The 16934-nt window shown below is 45.3% G+C and overlaps 6 protein-coding genes across 8 annotated transcripts; 1 reads left to right on the top strand and 5 right to left on the bottom strand.

Annotated features, from left to right (window-relative positions):
• Window positions 1-1688: 1688 nt before the first annotated feature.
• Window positions 1689-3618, bottom strand: LOC133150462 (uncharacterized). The gene is made up of 6 exons (XM_061273010.1): window positions 3290-3618; window positions 2905-3207; window positions 2262-2585; window positions 2075-2188; window positions 1961-2004; window positions 1689-1891 (listed from the first exon to the last, which is right to left on the bottom strand). Exons 1-6 carry the CDS (start codon window positions 3330-3332, stop codon window positions 1766-1768), a joined length of 954 nt encoding a protein of 317 aa, XP_061128994.1. The 5' UTR covers window positions 3333-3618; the 3' UTR covers window positions 1689-1765.
• Window positions 3619-3763: 145 nt separating this feature from the next.
• On the bottom strand, window positions 3764-5392 carry si:dkey-165a24.9 (G-protein coupled receptor 4). Its single transcript, XM_061272946.1, has 2 exons — window positions 4555-5392; window positions 3764-4473 (listed from the first exon to the last, which is right to left on the bottom strand). Exons 1-2 carry the CDS (start codon window positions 5235-5237, stop codon window positions 4056-4058), a joined length of 1101 nt encoding a protein of 366 aa, XP_061128930.1. The 5' UTR covers window positions 5238-5392; the 3' UTR covers window positions 3764-4055.
• A 458-nt stretch (window positions 5393-5850) lies between these two features.
• ugt5g1 (UDP glucuronosyltransferase 5 family, polypeptide G1) lies at window positions 5851-8180 on the bottom strand. The gene is made up of 2 exons (XM_061272936.1): window positions 8091-8180; window positions 5851-7671 (listed from the first exon to the last, which is right to left on the bottom strand). The coding sequence occupies exon 2, from the start codon at window positions 7636-7638 to the stop codon at window positions 6064-6066; it is 1575 nt and encodes a 524-aa protein (XP_061128920.1). The 5' UTR covers window positions 7639-7671; window positions 8091-8180; the 3' UTR covers window positions 5851-6063.
• A 1385-nt stretch (window positions 8181-9565) lies between these two features.
• LOC133150491 (cornifelin homolog A-like) lies at window positions 9566-11500 on the bottom strand. 2 transcript variants are annotated; one of them, XM_061273043.1, is made up of 4 exons: window positions 11364-11500; window positions 11049-11168; window positions 10571-10725; window positions 9566-10004 (listed from the first exon to the last, which is right to left on the bottom strand). In XM_061273043.1, the coding sequence occupies exons 2-4, from the start codon at window positions 11155-11157 to the stop codon at window positions 9885-9887; spliced, it is 384 nt and encodes a 127-aa protein (XP_061129027.1). In that variant the 5' UTR covers window positions 11158-11168; window positions 11364-11500; the 3' UTR covers window positions 9566-9884. The 2 variants fall into 2 exon arrangements, with proteins under 2 accessions (XP_061129027.1, XP_061129036.1); XM_061273052.1 differs by having other exon boundaries at window positions 11049-11164; window positions 11364-11428.
• Window positions 11501-12196: 696 nt separating this feature from the next.
• LOC133150482 (cornifelin homolog B-like) lies at window positions 12197-14294 on the bottom strand. Its single transcript, XM_061273032.1, has 4 exons — window positions 14130-14294; window positions 13495-13613; window positions 13268-13422; window positions 12197-12704 (listed from the first exon to the last, which is right to left on the bottom strand). Exons 2-4 carry the CDS (start codon window positions 13595-13597, stop codon window positions 12528-12530), a joined length of 435 nt encoding a protein of 144 aa, XP_061129016.1. The 5' UTR covers window positions 13598-13613; window positions 14130-14294; the 3' UTR covers window positions 12197-12527.
• A 632-nt stretch (window positions 14295-14926) lies between these two features.
• On the top strand, window positions 14927-16874 carry si:dkey-112a7.4 (uncharacterized). 2 transcript variants are annotated; one of them, XM_061287374.1, is made up of 3 exons: window positions 14927-15283; window positions 15606-15773; window positions 15856-16874. In XM_061287374.1, exons 1-3 carry the CDS (start codon window positions 15280-15282, stop codon window positions 15930-15932), a joined length of 249 nt encoding a protein of 82 aa, XP_061143358.1. In that variant the 5' UTR covers window positions 14927-15279; the 3' UTR covers window positions 15933-16874. The 2 variants fall into 2 exon arrangements, with proteins under 2 accessions (XP_061143358.1, XP_061143368.1); XM_061287384.1 differs by having other exon boundaries at window positions 14932-15283; window positions 15491-15773.
• The last annotated feature ends 60 nt before the right edge of the window (window positions 16875-16934 follow it).

The following is a 16934-nucleotide window of genomic DNA, read 5'->3' as shown; positions in this document are numbered from 1 at the left end:
ATCTTGATTCTAGAGGCTTTTTTCTTGAAAGCAAAGTATTATGTGAACGTGACACGTGTAAATGTTCTCCTATGATCCGAAAATGTTCAATCAAAATAGGAAATCAGACGCCTTTCTTAGACTGATGCAGTTATGCCATGTGTCCACAAGGCGGCAGGATCCTCTAAATTTGCAGAAGGCGGTCAGAAGACGTCAGCAGTTTCGAGCACCTCTTCACACGGATTTCGGTATGATGTCGCTGAAGTCCAGCAGTTATTCTTTTAAAAAGACAAATGTGGATATGTGCTCGCGTGTGTTTTTTAACTTGAGATGGGGGCCAGTTTAACTTTGCTTCAACGTTTACATCGCCAACTGTTGGAACATTTTAGTTATTCAGCAGTCGGACGTACTTATGTGAAACGGCAAATTAAAGTTCACGTCGTTTAGCTATATTGCCACATGTCCAAAGTCCGGCCCGCGGTCCAAATCCGGCCCCCGATCAGATTTCATGCGGCCCACAGCTTCGGTCTTATTATGTATTATTTATGGACCGCCTGCACTGTCAAACTAAAAAAATAAATAAAAGAACTTGAACCTGTAATTTCTCCTATTACCAAAGGGTGGCAGCACCGCCCCTCATTTCTGCCATGGCGACCGTAAAGAAATCGAAGCAGCTCCAAGCTGAATTGGCATCACAACAGCGATTCTTCACGTCAAAATTAAATAAAAATTAAATATTACTTAATATTAAATATTACAAAGTGTCCCTGTTAATACTGTTCATGTTATAAACCTGTAGACATGACACAAACTATTACTTTCTGAAAGATATTGTTAATGACATGAGCAAAACTCACTAGTTTTAAGTTTTAATAATAACAGACAAATTTGCATTACTTATAACTCCTGTTTAAAATGTTCTTTTGGCAAAAATCATTTTAAACTCATGTAAGGTATTTCAAACAGTTTGTTCAATGTTATCTGACTCTTCAGAGATGAATGAAAGGCAGAATTGGTGTTTTTAGAGTTGTTCACATCTGGTTAGTTTGTCATTTGAAAAATAAAGACAATTGTGACAATGAAATTTGTTTTATAACACTGTGTATTTGCATGAAATGTTTGTCGTTAAAAACACTCTGAAAAAACTATTGGCCCCCGGCCAGGCCCCTTCACTTTATTAAATCTGGCCCTCCTTGCAAAAAATCTGAACACCCCTGCTATATTGTGTTTTTGGATTGGCCTCGAGAGTTTTTGGACATTCTAAAATTCCTCACTACAGCGCCATCTTTCTCGCTCGCACGTGCATCACGTTAAGCAAGTTTACGTAAAATTGTTTTAATGTGTCAGTCCCCGCTGTGGGCCGACAACCCGACAACCACTTTTGCCGTCAATTCTTTTTTTCAACTTTCCACTGCTAGATCGGGCTCGCTTTCGAATGAATGTACTTCCTGTACCCTGCAAGTCATCCAACCACAAATGGGCCGCGTGTCTTATTTCGTTGACCCTTGCAAACAATGTTTTAAAATGGAGCAAGCTTTGCTCTCAAAACCGCGTCAACATCCTGTTTAGGGTCGCTGAGAACTACACTGGTTCCATGAAAGACATTAACCACTGTCACCAACTAAAACAAAATACTTCTTATCTAAATTCATCCGCTGGCATGCAAATTGTTTCTCGTCATGAATAAAGGCCAGAACCGTTTTCAAACATTGTTGCTCCACTATTTGTTTTATTATAAGACTCATATCTTACAACGCAATCGGGTATTAAGCGCCGATGATGTTGATCAATCTGCATGTTGGAGTCGCAATCCGGAGTAAACGCTCTCCTCCGGGCCCCTTTGTCTCCTGCTGTTGGACGATCTCATTTTGAATTCCAGAGCCACGTACGGCAAAGCGGGGTCATCCTCGTTCTGCGGGGAGTTGGATTTTGGACGTGAAAAGTGTGTGTGTCATCGTTTCAAGGAATCTAACGGACCAACCTCGTCTGTATTGTCATCCGCTACATTTGGCTGTGACATTTTCCCTGTTAACGGAATCAAAAGACAATCTATTTTAGACTCCACGTGCTATGAAAAGAACATTGAGTCCAATACCTGAGAAATTGTTGTCTTTTTGTCTCTTTTTGCAAAGGAGGACCGTAAGACAGACAATGACGAGGAGGGACGCAAGCAGAGATGCTAGCAGTATGTACAAGTGTATCTTTTCACCTGTGGAATGAATGCACACCATGTGAGATTATTAAAAAAAAAAATCTGGAACTTTTTAGGTCTAAAACTTTACCTCTGATTCCCATTTTGGACCCCTTTCCAAACACAATCTCCCCACAGGAGGCCACGGCGCAGTAATACGTCCCGGCGTCGGACAGGGTGACGTCCCGCTTGGACAGCATGTAAACGCAACCCGAGTCCGACGCCGTCGCGCACCCGTTAGTGTTCTCCGAGTGCACGTACATCAAGTGGGAGTCGCCCGAGGCCTTTCGGAACCAGTAGACCGTGTGTCCCCCGTCGCTGGTTCCAGGGTGCATGGTGCAGTTCAGGGTGGCGGACCCACCCGGGGACACTGTGATGGACGTCGGATGCTGGAAGACGGACAGGCGACCGGATTCTGAAAGGCAACTAAAAGCTCAGAGCGAGGAACCACGTTTGGTAAGTGTTCATCATTGCCTGGAATTTGATTGACAGGTTTTCGCCTTCCCCCCCCCCCCCAATTTGGTTGTTTTTCTTTGGCCGTGTTTTTCTTTTTTTTTTTTTTTTAAACTTACATTTTTCCCAAAAACAACCGCAATCTCAGTCACTGAAAAATGAATATAAAATAAAAAATAATTTTTACTCTCTAATAACCGTTGGGATGTACTTTTCGGCTTCAGCACTGTCGGCTATACGTTGATATTTAGGTGAGTTAAATGCCGAAAGAGACGCCATACCTTTTACAAGCAAAAATATTCCACTCTTAAAGGTTACGACACTGACTTCGCTCTGGCCGCAGTAGTACATGGCCGTGTCCGAGAGCTCCACGTCAGAAATGTTCAGATGGAAGAAATTTACTCCGGTGTGGAGTTTTATCCGCTTGTGGCTGTGAGGGATTTGCTCGTAAATGTAGAAGGACAGAACTACTTGCGGACGGTCGCCTGCCACCTGCTTGTACCAGGACAGATATTTGGCGCCGGGCTCAAAGTAGCAGGGCAGGCTGACATTGTCACCCAGACTGGCAAAACGCAGACTCGCATCTGAAACGCACACAAAAGCACGTTAGAATGTCTTTGCGATTAAAAAAAAAAATATATATAATTTTGTAATGACGGAACTTACGTGCTCTAAAAAGAGCAACCAACAGCACGCCGAGCTTGAACATCCCGTTCTCCGTTGAGACTTCTGCCTTAATGGCGGTGTCACCCAAAAAGGGCTTGATGTGAAAACCAAGCCTCTTCCTCCAGTGGAAAAAAAAAAGATTTCATCTCGGCTCAAAGGCGTTGCAGAAGTTGTGTCGTATGTGCTCGTGCAACAATCTTCAAAATTTACCCGTGTGTCTGCGTGCGCTTTTTTTTCTTAACATTTCAACCGTTTTGTGGGCTGGATCCTTCTTGTTCACTGCACAGATGACCCGGACGACACCTAGTTGCAATTATCTTGCAGGTCAAAGGCCATGTATTCATCCGAAATGTCTTGATTTGAGTTTTTCAATACATAAAAGCGATTTCTGTCCAATTGTTAGCGTTTTTTTTCCAAAATCTTATTAGTTTTTGTGACACCAGAGATTCTGCTATCTTAAGCTTGCAATGTTTGTTTTTGGGGTTTTTTTTGTTGAAAAAATAAATTGTCATATTAAAAAAAAAAGTGCATGCCTACATATCAGTGTTGACGTGACGCACACACAATTAACAAATACATCAAGTTTAGCTTCGGCCCACTTAAAGCCCTGATCTAAATGTGACCTCAAAAATATATATTGTAGTCTGGCACAAAGAGTACTTTATTCACGCAGTATTACTACCCCCACCCCCCCTAGAATATACAGTATTTTTTTTTTTTTAGAGGATTTCAAAGGGGTCTTTGGAATCTGGCAAAAAAAAAGCCTTCAGGCAACCAGCAGATTATTTTGTCCACTTTCCTTGTCTGGATCCGGATGAGCTCTGCTGCTCCCAGCTGTCACTTTGCCAGCGTTTTGGCCTCGCCCGGAGCAAGGCAGCGACCTTCTCAGCTCCAGCCGGGCGTCAGCGCACAGGAAAATGTAGAAGAGTGGATCGAGCATGGTGTTGAGGCTGGTCAGCCCGTAGCACAGGCGGTAGAGCAAGAAGATGGAGCGCTCCAGCGCGCACGGCTCGTCGGCCTGCAGCAAGGAGGCAAATCTGTAGCCGCCTACCAAGTGGTACGGTCCGAACACTACGATGAAGTTGACCGTAATGACCACCAGGACGCCCACGATCTTGCGACGCTCGTGGGCCGACAGGGAGGGAGAGTGGCGCAGGGTGACCCAGATGTGGGCTGACGTGTAGCTGAAAGTCAGGTATGGAAAAAAAAAAAAAAAAGAATGACACATGATTATAGGATGTAAGTGTTTGCGTGTTCAGGCTTACCCGAGTATGGCGCACGGCAACAGGAAGCCCAGAGCCACAGTGGTGATCTTGAAGTGGGCATAACGGGGGCTGACAGGATACTGCTCCAGACACAGTCGCCGCTCCGAGTCAAAAACGGATGGCAAGAGTCCAGAAAGGCAGAAGAGGAACGTGAGCGTCCACACCGCCAAGCCCGACACTGCAGCCACCCGGACCGTCCTAACCCTGCGGCTGCTCAGCGGGAACACGATGGCCAGGCAGCGGTCCAGCGCTATTAGGCACAGGAACATGACGCTGGCGTAGACGTTGACGTAGAACACGTAGCCCACCAGCTCGCAGGTCAGCTGACCGTAGGGCCAGCGGTGGCTGCCCTGCAGGTACAGGATCCACAGGGGCAGGGTGAGCAGCTGCAGGAGGTCGGACAGAAGCAGGTTGAGGATGTAGACTCGCTGGCATCCGCCGCTACCCGAGCGACCCAGGTGGTACAAGCCCCAGAGCGACAGCAGATTGCAGGGCAGGCCCACGGCGAAGACCAGGCCGTAGATGCAAGTCAACCCCGGGACGTCCGTCTCCAAGGGGAGGCCGCAGCTGTCGTTGGACATGGCGAACGCCGCACGCCTACACGCCACTTTGCCATTCGAGAAGACAAACTTCTTCTGAGGTATTCCCACGGAGGCCAGATTTGGGTTTCGTCTGCCAAGCATCCATCAGGGGACAAAGAGCACCTGCGGCACCGGGAGCAAGAACGCTACGACTTTCTTGTTGCTGGGTGACCTGCGCTCAACAAGTGCTGGGAACGCGGCGTCTGGACCGACTTTTGTCCATTCTTTGATCGTTTCCTCCACAGGAAGCCAAAGTCTTGGCTTTTACGGGCAACATCCTGAGATAGGAGAACGCCTTTTGGGCTTGGGCAAAAACATACAGAAGCTACAGGTCACGCTACGAGCTGGAAAATCCGCCGTTGAACACGTGAATGTATGTATGTTCGTTAGGATTTCGGGAGTTTGCAATATTCGGAGGGTTCAGACAATTGATATCAATGTGAGAATTGTTTCCTGACACCATTAACAACTCGCAGTTTTTAGTTTTTTTATTGTCTGTAAAAAAAAATGTCTAATTTGAAAAAATGATCAAAGAAATGACCTCGATATGGACAAGGTTATGGGATTTCATATTTGAAATGTTATGTACTTTTCTGGGAGGGAAAACACAATTGCAATTGTCCTCGGGAAGAATGGCTGTGTGGAGACAATTGGCTTCAGGAAGTATTTTTTAAAAAGGAAAGCTTGTTCATGTCCAATCGCTCATTTTGCTCCCTTGAAAATGCCACCAGACTGATTTATTGATTAAAAAAAAAATAAAAATCCGACAACAAACCGACACCCCTGTCCCAGCGTATAGAGACGAACTTGACCTGGTCACCTTTTCTACGCTAACGTTGCTCTGCATTTTGATTCCCAGGCAGCAGCAATGTCGGGTTCAGTGGTCGAAATGAAACGAGTGACAACCAATATCAACAATCAGAATGTTTCATTCGCGTTTCATCTTTCTACCGAACCGCCGACAGCAGACGGTCTTACACGTGAACATGGAAATCCACGCAAAAGTCGCGACGACAGCGGTGATGAACAGAACCACGTCCAGGCAGAAGTAGGAGTACCAAGGCAGGCTGTAACCGACTGCCCGCAGATGCGACGCTCCTCCGTGCCTGGTGACGTACTCGATCCAAAAGACGGCGGTCTCCAACGGAGGCATCGGGCGATCGTGATGGAGACGAGAGAGTCGGCGCATGTTATCGCGGTAGGTCGGATTCTCCAGGATGTCCTTGAGAGCTTCCAGGAAGCTTTCCGCGGTGAGCGATTTGGCCTCCACCACTCGGGCTGCCCCACGCACCTTCAGTCGCAATAGGTTGTCAAACTGGTCAAAGAGCAGCGGCAGACCCAGAACCGGAACCCCGTGGTAGATGGCCTCGTACATGCCGTTGGTACCTCCGTGAGCGACAAAGGCGCGGGTTTTGGGGTGTCCCAAGAGGTCATTCTGAGGCAACCAGTCCACCAACAAGGTGTTGTCGCCCAAGGACGAAGGCTTCTCCCCTTTGATCCTCCAGACCACCTTCTGGGGGAGCTGAGCGAACGCAGCGGCGATGGCTTCGGTGACATCACGAGGCAGGGCCGACACCAGCGTTCCCAAAGACATCAACACCACCCCGTGCTCCCCCGAGCTCTGCACGAAGGCTTCCAGATCCGCAGTCAAGGGTTTGGCCTTCTCACACTGGAAACCCCCCACGTAGAACACATTTGGCATGGTCGGCCGCGGGAGCTCAAAGATAAAATCTGACCTCACCAGCCAGATATCCGCCGCATGCTCCAGGGTGAACAAGTCTGTTTTGGGTGGAAAGTGGCGCCGGAACAAATCTGCATAAACCGGGTTCAAGTAAAAGTGGAGTTCGATGAGACTGTAAACGTAATGTAGCATGTTCTTAAGCCTTCCCGGGAAATCCATCTGATCATCCAGCTCACTTCCGGGCACGGGGACGTAGGAGAGCGGGGACGGGGCCATGGCAAAGTGGCTCTCGCCATTATTCATCCAACGCACGTTGAAAACCATCGGCAACTTGAGGTAATTCCCCAGAAGCACCCCCACCGTCAGGCCGGGATCCGTTAGCATCAAATCAAACTTGGCCTCTCGTAGCTTTGCAACGAAAGCAGGGTTGTCCAACATCTCGCCGGCTGCATCGGCCAGAGTTTTATGTCCGGTCGCCAACAGGTTTGTGATCAAGCGCTGCTGGTAGAAGGTCGTCAAGAAGCCGGCGGACCGGCGGACCTCGAGAACATTCAAGAGCAATTTATTGTAGTAGTCCTTCTTGTTGCCATCCTCGAACATGCGGGCGGTGATAGAAGTGTAGAAGGAAGCGTTGGTCGGGATGTACCAGCTGTTGGGGGAGTGCAGCACCGTGAGTTGGTGTCCTCTGGAGTGCAGCACTTTCAGGATCACCTCCATGTTGATCCAATGGCTGCCGTCCACCGGCACCACCAGGATCCTGCTGCTGTCCGTTCCAGCCGGCCATAGCGACAGGAAGCCCAACACTGCGAGGAGCACTGCCATAGTCTTGGGAAGTTCCGGGGAGAGACGATCTAACTGCACGGGGAAAGACATTAAATTAGTAAGCCGGAAATGCGCAAAACCCGCCAGGTATGTCTTTTTAGCCACACAAAATTTTAAGCAACCTATATTATCTGTATTTTTCTCCATTGTTTTTTTATGGAGGTACAAATTTGAGTGGAAACAATTTGCCGACCACTGGCAAGATCGGAAGTATATCACAAATCGCATGTAGTCCATGTCCTAATAAGCTAGCAGAGCTAGCTGAGCAGAGCAGTCACACATTTCTCTTCAACTTCATACGCAAAATGAGTCAGAGTGTCTACAACTTCCATGAGGCACATGGAACTTTGTCTCTGCACGCCCCTTCCCCTTATTATTTTCCAAAAGACTGAATGATCGAACCCACAATAGTATCAAGCGGATAAATTGTGCAAAATGCTCAGGTAGCTCACCTTTGTTGTTTTAAAAAACACACTTTTACTTCCCGACTCTGTGATTCCCTGCAACACCAAATACACAAACTGCCAGGTCAGAGTCCAAGGTTGAGAACGCAATCACTCATGTGACATGTGACGAAATTTGAAAAGTGAACACGAGAAGCCCGACTCGTTTCTATATCGTTCATCATGACAATAATCTGACAATATAACAGAATGAAACCATTTTTTGTCACACTTTTATGTATGGCATTAAAATTTGTCCTTCTTCCAAGATATCTTTGTGGGCTATAACGTTTGTGCTCAGACATCTTAATGTTTAACAGCACCTCCACGTAGATGCTAATTACTAGCCCGCGAGCCGATGGTGTTCCTCATTATTTGTTAGCATTTAGTTAGCAGAAGCTACACTGAGTGCTTGCTTTGAATAAACGAGTACCGTTTTTTTCCATGTATAATGCGCCCCCATGTATAATACGCAGCCTAAAAATGGCCTGTTGATGCTGGAAAAAAGCCTGTACCCATGTTTAATACGCACCCAAATTTTGACTCCTACTCAAGTCCTTAAACGTAAAATTATTTCAGAAAAAAGATCATCTTTGGGAACAACTGGATGTTATTCTGCCGGTCAGTATCACTGTGCATGCGCTAGCAAACTCGATAGCGAAGAAATGTTTCGGATTTGTGTAGGTTACATCGTGACAGCAAACGAGCAGGTGATCGAGCAAGCGTCTGATACGAGAGCATTGTGTTTGAAGTGAACAGCAGAGAAGAAAGCGCATCTGTAATGGCGGCCGCCGTATCATATCCGGATAAAATAAATAAATAAATAATAATAATAATAATTTGTACCCATGTATAATGCGCACCCCAGATTTTAGGACAATAAATTAGTTAAATTTTGCGCATTATACATGGAAAAAAACGGTAATGATCTTTGTTTAATGGTTTGACGGGAAGGTAAGCTTCAGCTGAGAGTTGCAGGAAAAGCCTACAAGAACATCCGAATTTTCCTTAGGGTTAATCAGAGGCATTTGAACTGCTGTAACTCCCATTTAATATAGTCAAACTTGACTTGATGGACTGAGTTGCATGGAAAATTCCATGCAGTTTCTTGAGGCCTTAATGAGACCAGGAGAAAGTGCGACGGACGGGAACGGCAGTAGCGCCGGAAATGGCAAAGTCACACGCGAAACAAGGAAAATAACGTGAGCAAGAAAAAGTATGCTCCAGTGATGTTCTCAAGGTCCATCTGCGAGCCAAACTCTCGGGACACTCGCCAGTCCACCAAGGCTTCCTTCCTGCAATTGTCCCACACCTCACGACGGTGACACATTTGATTCCCCGGGTGCTCCTCCGACAGACGCTTTTGTTTGTTTTCTCTGTGGCCAGTCATTTTGCAGCCATTTCACACGATGCTCGCCGTTCACGTTAACCGTTGGAGACAGCTTCGGAAAGTTCCGCGACTTCACACTTGGATTCAAACACACTTAAGTTACTGATGTTTTTATTTATTTCAGTGCTTAATACAAACAAAAGGTAGAAATATTGACATTCATTGGAATCTTTCATCTTTATTACAAATATTTTGAATTAAACCTGACTATGATGTGCTCTATCAAAACGACGTGACGTAGGTCAGATCTCCAGATTTACTCTACGTGACGTATATCCTAAAGTTCAATCAGCTGTTAGGTGACATTCCAAGGGTGCCGACGTACTCGGACCCCATCAGATATAGATAAAAGTCCCAGAATGTGCTCACGGCTGGAGCGATGACGTAAGGGATGAAGACCTCGGGCATTTTTCTCAAGGTGCCATGTTGACGAAGGTGATGGGGTTTTTTCTGGCTTGGATTTCGCGGGAGATTTGGCACCAGGTGCACGGGCCGCAGCAGCAAGCGTAGATGCAATCGCTGCAAACTGTACCCTGTGGACGACATAATGACACTACAAATTGAACCAGGACATTTATTGCTCAATTGTGCAGATAGAAAAAGTCGACACACCCTTGTTTGAATACCAAGTTTTTATAAAACAGACTCAAAAGATTCATTTAAAAACTGTTTCCACCATGGATGTGAGCGATTTTCTTGACAACTGATTCGATTTTTTTCACCCCCCCCCAAAAATAAAAAAAAACAACAGAGATAATATGGTTGCAAAAGTGTACACACTCTCGTAACTGGGATGCAACTTGTGTAAAATGCAATTGCCTTTGATTAACCCCAAACACATTTCTGATGTTTTTGTAGGCTGAAAGGAGGCCGAATAACAGCAGCTACTATTTTGAACCGTTCATAGTTTTTGTTTTAGGCGTTTGTGCCAAACATATCTTTCAGAATTAAAATCAAAAAGGTTCAATCTTGCTTTCATCAGACTTTTAATGATATCTTTTAATCTTGAACTGGGTTTTTAAATTGCAAGTAGGGAGGAATTATCAACAGTTCACAAAAAGTCAACTTTGAAACGATTCCGTTGCGGTTGTGTGAGTACCTGAATGCCGTAGCGTTGGCGTACGGACACCCGGAGGGCGGTGGTCATGGGCGGGATGATCCCAAAGGCATCCAGCAACGGCAAACAAAGACACTCACCGGCGTCGTGCGACGTTTTACACGTGAAGCACGGAAGGCACCAGAAGGCAAAACAACCTGGATAGAAAAAAGAATATTTTCACTAAAACAGTGTTACACTTTTGAGGGTCTCAAGACTTGTCAAGACTCTCCAATTGTCTAGGCATCTGGGCAAATTCATTAATTCCTCGCCCTAGTTCTTTTCACTTATCACGCCCGCATCGTGGCGCTCATTAAGTCTTCACGTCACGTAGCGCCTTTTATCATATAAAGCATCAAGGACAGCTGAACTAACCGTGCCTTAACCCTTCCCCGTCACGCCTCATCTCCAATATGAAGCCTCTGATAGCATTTTTGGCGTTGAATCATGTCTAGCCATCATCAACTGCACACTCGCTCACATTGTGGCAGGTCGTCGAAGCAATCGCAGATGTCCGAGCTCCACTGGTTGTTCAGGCTGGTCATGGTGGTCATGGTGAAGGGTTTGGGTTGGTTCATCTGGTAAGACATAGCTGCGCTATCTGCCACAAATGACCACAATCATGAAAACAGCCAACGCTAACAATTAAATTCAACTTGATATTCACTGCCAACCCATCTTTGACGTCTATAACCGTCATTGGCACTGAATGACTCAAATAGGACTCAAGTTTTCACCAATATGTGAACATTCGTAGCATTCCTTGGTAGTAAAGATGAAAAGCAGGACAACTTACAAGAGTGGAAGTCGTACGTGTTCCTGTGGTAGGAGGCAGTGACCGATGCACGAGCCTCCACACGGTTCTTATTTTATAGACGGTCGGGTCACAGTAACTGGTCGGCCCGGTCCAATAGCGTGCGATAATGAAATTGTACAAAATGGAGCCGACTGATTCTCCTGATTAGATTACCGTTATGCAAAACATATTGAAAGGTGTAAAAACGATGTTGGATATGCTGTCTTGTGTACGCGAGCCTGATTCCTGACATATTTGTTCTTTTTTCATTAACGTCATTGTTTATATTACCATATTTTCCGGACTATAAGGCGCACCTAAAAACCGAAAATTTTCTCCAAAGCCGGTGCGCCTTATATATGGACCAAATTCCTAAATTTAAACTGGCCCGAAGCATTGTGTCATGAAATAAATCATAAGTGGCCCACTGAATACTATGAAAAAGACTCTGGATCATTATTTTGTGATTATAAAGTAATTTGTTGCGTCTGAAGTTGAAATAAAAAAGATAAAATGGAGAATGATTTGATTTGGATTAAAAATCTGACATGATGTATTAATGGTGCGCCTTATAGTCCGGTGCGCCTTATATAAGGACAAAGTTTTAAAATAGACCATTCAGTGAAGGTGCGCCTTATAGTCCGGTGCGCCTTATAGTCCGGAAAATACGGTATAATCATTTTCTTCAGGATCAGAAGAGATCTGAAATTCACATAAGAAAAAAACATTTTTTCGTTTGTTATTTCTGACCTACTGGTCAGAAAAGACAAAGACTTTAAATAGATGGTTAAATCTCTTCATACCTCCTTCGTTCTACTGGAGTACCACAAGGCTCAATACTGGCTCCTCTTTTATTCAGTCATGTCAATCAATCACCAAATGCTTGCAGAACTGATTGTGTTGCTTCCATTTGAATACAAAACAGCAAACAAAAATCATTGTTTTTCTCCCGACAACCAGCAGAGGGAGAGTCTTTGTGGGTGGAGAAAAACATGTATCCTCCGGATTAGTCTTTTCCCAACTATATATTTATTCATTTAACTTTGCCAGCAGCAGAAAGTGACGGACAGAAATTTCGACTCCTCTTCCAGAAGATGGCAGAAGGTTTAAATACTGTTGAAAGTCACACAAGAGAAATGTTTATTTAGTAGTCTGCCCTGTGGTTCAGACCAAGTGCGCTCCCTGCAGGGGAGTCAATGCCGTGTATTTGTCCGAGAAAGAGGAGGAGGACAAAGAGGAGGCGGCGTGAAATGCAGCTCTTCTTTTCAGCTCTCTGGAGATCTGGAGCCAAGATAGCGGGTAGCAGCAGCATCCGTACAGGCAGTCGCCCCACACGCTCCCCTGGAAGAGAGCACGAGTGGGAGGATCCAGCCAAAGGTGAACATTTAGCTGGACTCACACAGCATTATAAATCATCCTATATTTGGATGCAAAGCAGAGACATGCTTCAAGTCGATGAAACTACTAATGTCATTACGATGCACGTACTGAGTTTGATATTAATTTTCATTTATTTTTTCGTCTCAATCCTGCAAAGTCTGAACGCTTGCTCCGCGGCCCACTCCGCCTCCGGAGGTGCCAACATTATCAACCACCTTCTTCTTTCATGGCAATGCTCCAACTCTACAGCAAAGCCGCCCCCACCTGCATCTTTGTTTCTCAATCCTAGCCCAGTCCGGACTCGAAAAGTCACTGCCAGCCATCTTAATCTACATTAGGATGCATTTCTCAAATAGAATTTATGTAGTTGGGCGGAATCTTAAGGACAAAAACATCTTTGGGCTGCAGTGGAGCTACAAATATTGTTTCGTTGACACTGGAAAGGTTGTCTCTAAAATTAAACAATGTCTCAACCTCAATGATTTAAAAATTGAAGATATGGCTTGACGTGTGTGCGTACGTACCTTTATGCCGTATTTTTCCCTGACAGAGGCCCTCACGGCGAGGGAGGCCGGGGGTACGCAGCCAAGACAGTCCAGCAGCGGCAGAAGGGGACACAGACCCGCCTTCCTGGCCACCTTACAGGTGAACAGTGGCAGGCAGCACAGTGCAAAACAGCCTACAAAAACACACCCAGTGGGGTCATCTCATCAGAACACCACCCCCCCCACCCCCCGCCAGGTACACTTACAGTCTCCCATGTCTTGATGGCAAGCACACAGACCCGTGCTCCATTGCGCCCCCTCCTGGGTGCGCCAACTTTGCGGCTGGGCCCCGACCACGTGACGAGACATCTCAAATCATCTTTTTCTGGTTGAATTGAATGAAACCGAGCAGCTTATTAAAAAAAAAAAAAAAAACTCTATAATATTCTACTTTATCAAATAGTTTGCGCATCAGGAATTCATTTCCTTGCCCTTTCTGGAGTACCAGCCTTAGCCAATGGGTGGCAGTATAATACAGTTACGCAGACACCAGCAAAGAAGACTTTCACAACTACTCTATTAATGTCAGTTGGTGTCACAAAATGTATTCAAGTTTTACACTGGTACATTATTTTCACAAGATAATATAAGGTGTTGGAAATAGAGCGCTCTCTTTCACGATGCAATGTTCATGACTAAACAAGGCAACATTTTGCTAACTACTATCTTTACTTATTAACACACAAGCATTTCTTTAACATTCGGGCTCTGACCGGAACTCAGCAGACCCGATACGACCCAGTTGACGTTGGTCAATGTTTAGCTCAAGAGTCTTCAATCAGTCATCTTTTGGTGAAAACAAAGCAAGTGGATGTTTAATAGAAAAAAAAGCACAACTTACCTGACTTGCATAATCCTTGGAAGTCTGTGTTCCTTTTTGAACACTTTATGTCTTTGTGCTTGTTTCTTTTTTAAGTGTTTTGGTGTCCACACAACATGACACTGTTTTGGGATAAACAACAAGCAGTTCCCGTGTGACTCTGCTGAGCCAAACACTTTGCTAGTTTCTTGTTGGGAACTCTCCAAAGTGTGCAAATGTTCAAATTGTTCACACCTTCAGATGTGTCTGTTGCTCACGTGGATACTGCACACTGTTAAAAAAAGACCTCTTTTTGTTTTTGTTTTTTTGTCCTGCAGCGTAAAACAGTAATCTAAATTGGAATAATTTTAAAATATAAACTATTGACAGTTATAGCACTAATATTAGTTAGCCCAACAGAGTTTTTTTTTTTATCCATAGCTTTAAATTTTGTTGCACATTTTTCATGATTAAATAAAACCGCTAGTCAAACTCAAACTTAAAGGCCACAAACTTTGATAATAGTTTCAGTTAAACCATTCTTTATTGTGAAAATTGGCTTTCTTACACTTACATTTATTCATGTATGATCCCCCGACTTAAACACAAAAAAGACACGAAGCAAAATGATTTAGAGCAAATAAATTGCTTGCTTTATTTTCCTAACATTGATATCAATAATTCACATTTTAAAGTTGTTCCAACTTTCATCCCCCAAAAGTGCAACTTGTGTTTTTTTTTTACTGTCCGGTCACGTGACAAAAGCATCTCATGCTTTATAGATGCCGATTGTCAAAGTGTGCCACTCATTGGCTGAGGCTGAGTCACGCTCGTCGCTGTGACGTAAGCAACTACGCATCACCTCCTACAGTTAAAGTTTGTGCTCAATGACAGCAGGCGTCAGCAGCAGTGCGGCTTGCTTACATCGGACGCTCAACGACGCGCACATTTTGGGGGAGCACCGGGAAGATAAAGCGGCCGGAAAAGCCCACAGCAGAGAGGCTCCTTTAAATAAATCCACGTCTCGCCTTCTCTTCTGCGGCGCGTCGAACAAGTGTGAGAGAGGGAGAAAGAGAGCGAGGGGGGAGAGAGAGAGAGAAAGAGAGAGAGCCCCAGTAAACAACAACACGGCTGTGGTGAGGCTCCTTTCATTTTTCGGCGATTCGTCACTGCGGCTTCAGATGAGGAGGATATGGGTAATTATTATTCGCCATTGAATCTTTGTAAACAGATAATGTACTGATGGAGCGCATTTGAAGCAAGATTTTCAAGGAATGTCGACTGGTTGCTTTTAGTTTGATAAACTGTGTTTTTTTTCCCCCCAACTTTAATTTCAGTTGGTTCGATAGGCTAGAAGGTATTTGCTGAATTTATTTGAACGTGTTTATTATTTGAATTCGCAGCCCAGAATTGAATCGTGAGAGCTCTTCCGGAAGTGAAGCTCAGCAACAACATAGCGCGACTTCTTTTGCTGTGGGGACATCTAGCGGCTGAAATAGTCGCTGCGCCTCCTTGCAGACATGTTGGGCGCTTCTGGCGTCCCCGAGCTGATCCCGCCGGCGGGGCCGCCAATGCAACCTGGACCCGGGGCCCAGCACGGCCAAGGCAGCGGGCCCAGTGGTCCTAACCCTCAGCGGCTTGGCCAGAGGGCCCCCAAGCTGGGACAGATTGGTCGCTCCAAGAAAGGTAAGACTCAAAAAGTGAATTGCTCTCGAGAGGTGTGCGATGTAGTGATGTGGGTTCAATCCTGACCCTTTTATCATTTTAGTGGACTTGGACGACGAAGTACTGGACGACATCATGAACAACAACGGCCAGTGTCCCGTGTCTCTCCCCATGTCCTGAACCGGGAGACCTCCTTCCCAGTGTCTCCATCTCGGCCTGCGGTCGTCTCCAAGCGATGGCGCAACTTGGCCCGCAGAGGGCGCCGGCGGGAGCCTCCGCCCACATTGTAAAATACAAGCAATTGATTTCACCTCATTTCAGACTTTCGATGGCGCCGCACGTCCCGGGAGGTCTGCGGCGACCTGCCGACTGAGCTTCTGAACGAGTGCCGGTGAGAAGATGCTGGTTCTGCACCCTCTTGTGAGGGCTTTACGACATCTGGTTGTCCACTCGGCTAACCTCCATACTGCTAACACTGGTAGTGTGCCTACTGTATAACCCAGTGAATGAAAGTTTTGTTATTTATGACATGAGAAAAAAGTACTGATTTTTTTTTGTTTGTAAAATGTGAAGTTATGTGCTTTCAAAGAAATCATTTCTAATTGCTACTTTGTCAACTATGAAGTTGTTTGCACTTTGTGGGGATGCCCGTGACGCGTGTTCTTTGCATGGAGCATCTCTTTTTTTAAGGGCTACGTCGTCATACTTTTGACACCGCACCGCTGTTGCCTGCATGCTGAGCTGCCCGTGGCTGGATGAGCCTGTAGAGTCGTGAATGTTTTCGAGTCCCCTGCCATGTTCTTGTCAATCTACTGGAGGTTACGATTTACTCAAGGAGCTGGTGGAAACAAGCTTGTGATTTGCTGTGACAATCACACCCTGACAAAAAGCACCAACTGACTATTAAGGATGATCATTATTGTTGTACTGAGATGCTCATTCTTGTATAATGTGACTTTTGTTTTCTTCTAATTTTTTGAGGGGGGGGGTTGGCTGTGAAATTGTAACACTTAAAAACAAAACAAAAAAACGTTTATTTGATGTGGACTTTGTTGGCTGTTTGCATGAAAGTGGACAACTTTTCAAATCTGCATCCGGGGAAATAAACGTATCTTTATCGAGGATGTTGTGGAAAGAAACTATTTTTGACCATGGCGACGTAAGAAGCGACTGCTCTTGTTG

The sequence above is a fragment of the Syngnathus typhle genome, linkage group LG1 (genome assembly GCF_033458585.1).
Source record: "Syngnathus typhle isolate RoL2023-S1 ecotype Sweden linkage group LG1, RoL_Styp_1.0, whole genome shotgun sequence".
NCBI classification, from domain to species: domain Eukaryota; kingdom Metazoa; phylum Chordata; class Actinopteri; order Syngnathiformes; family Syngnathidae; genus Syngnathus; species Syngnathus typhle.
Note: the sequence above shows the minus strand (reverse complement) of the source record. Positions and strands in the feature narration are given on the sequence as shown.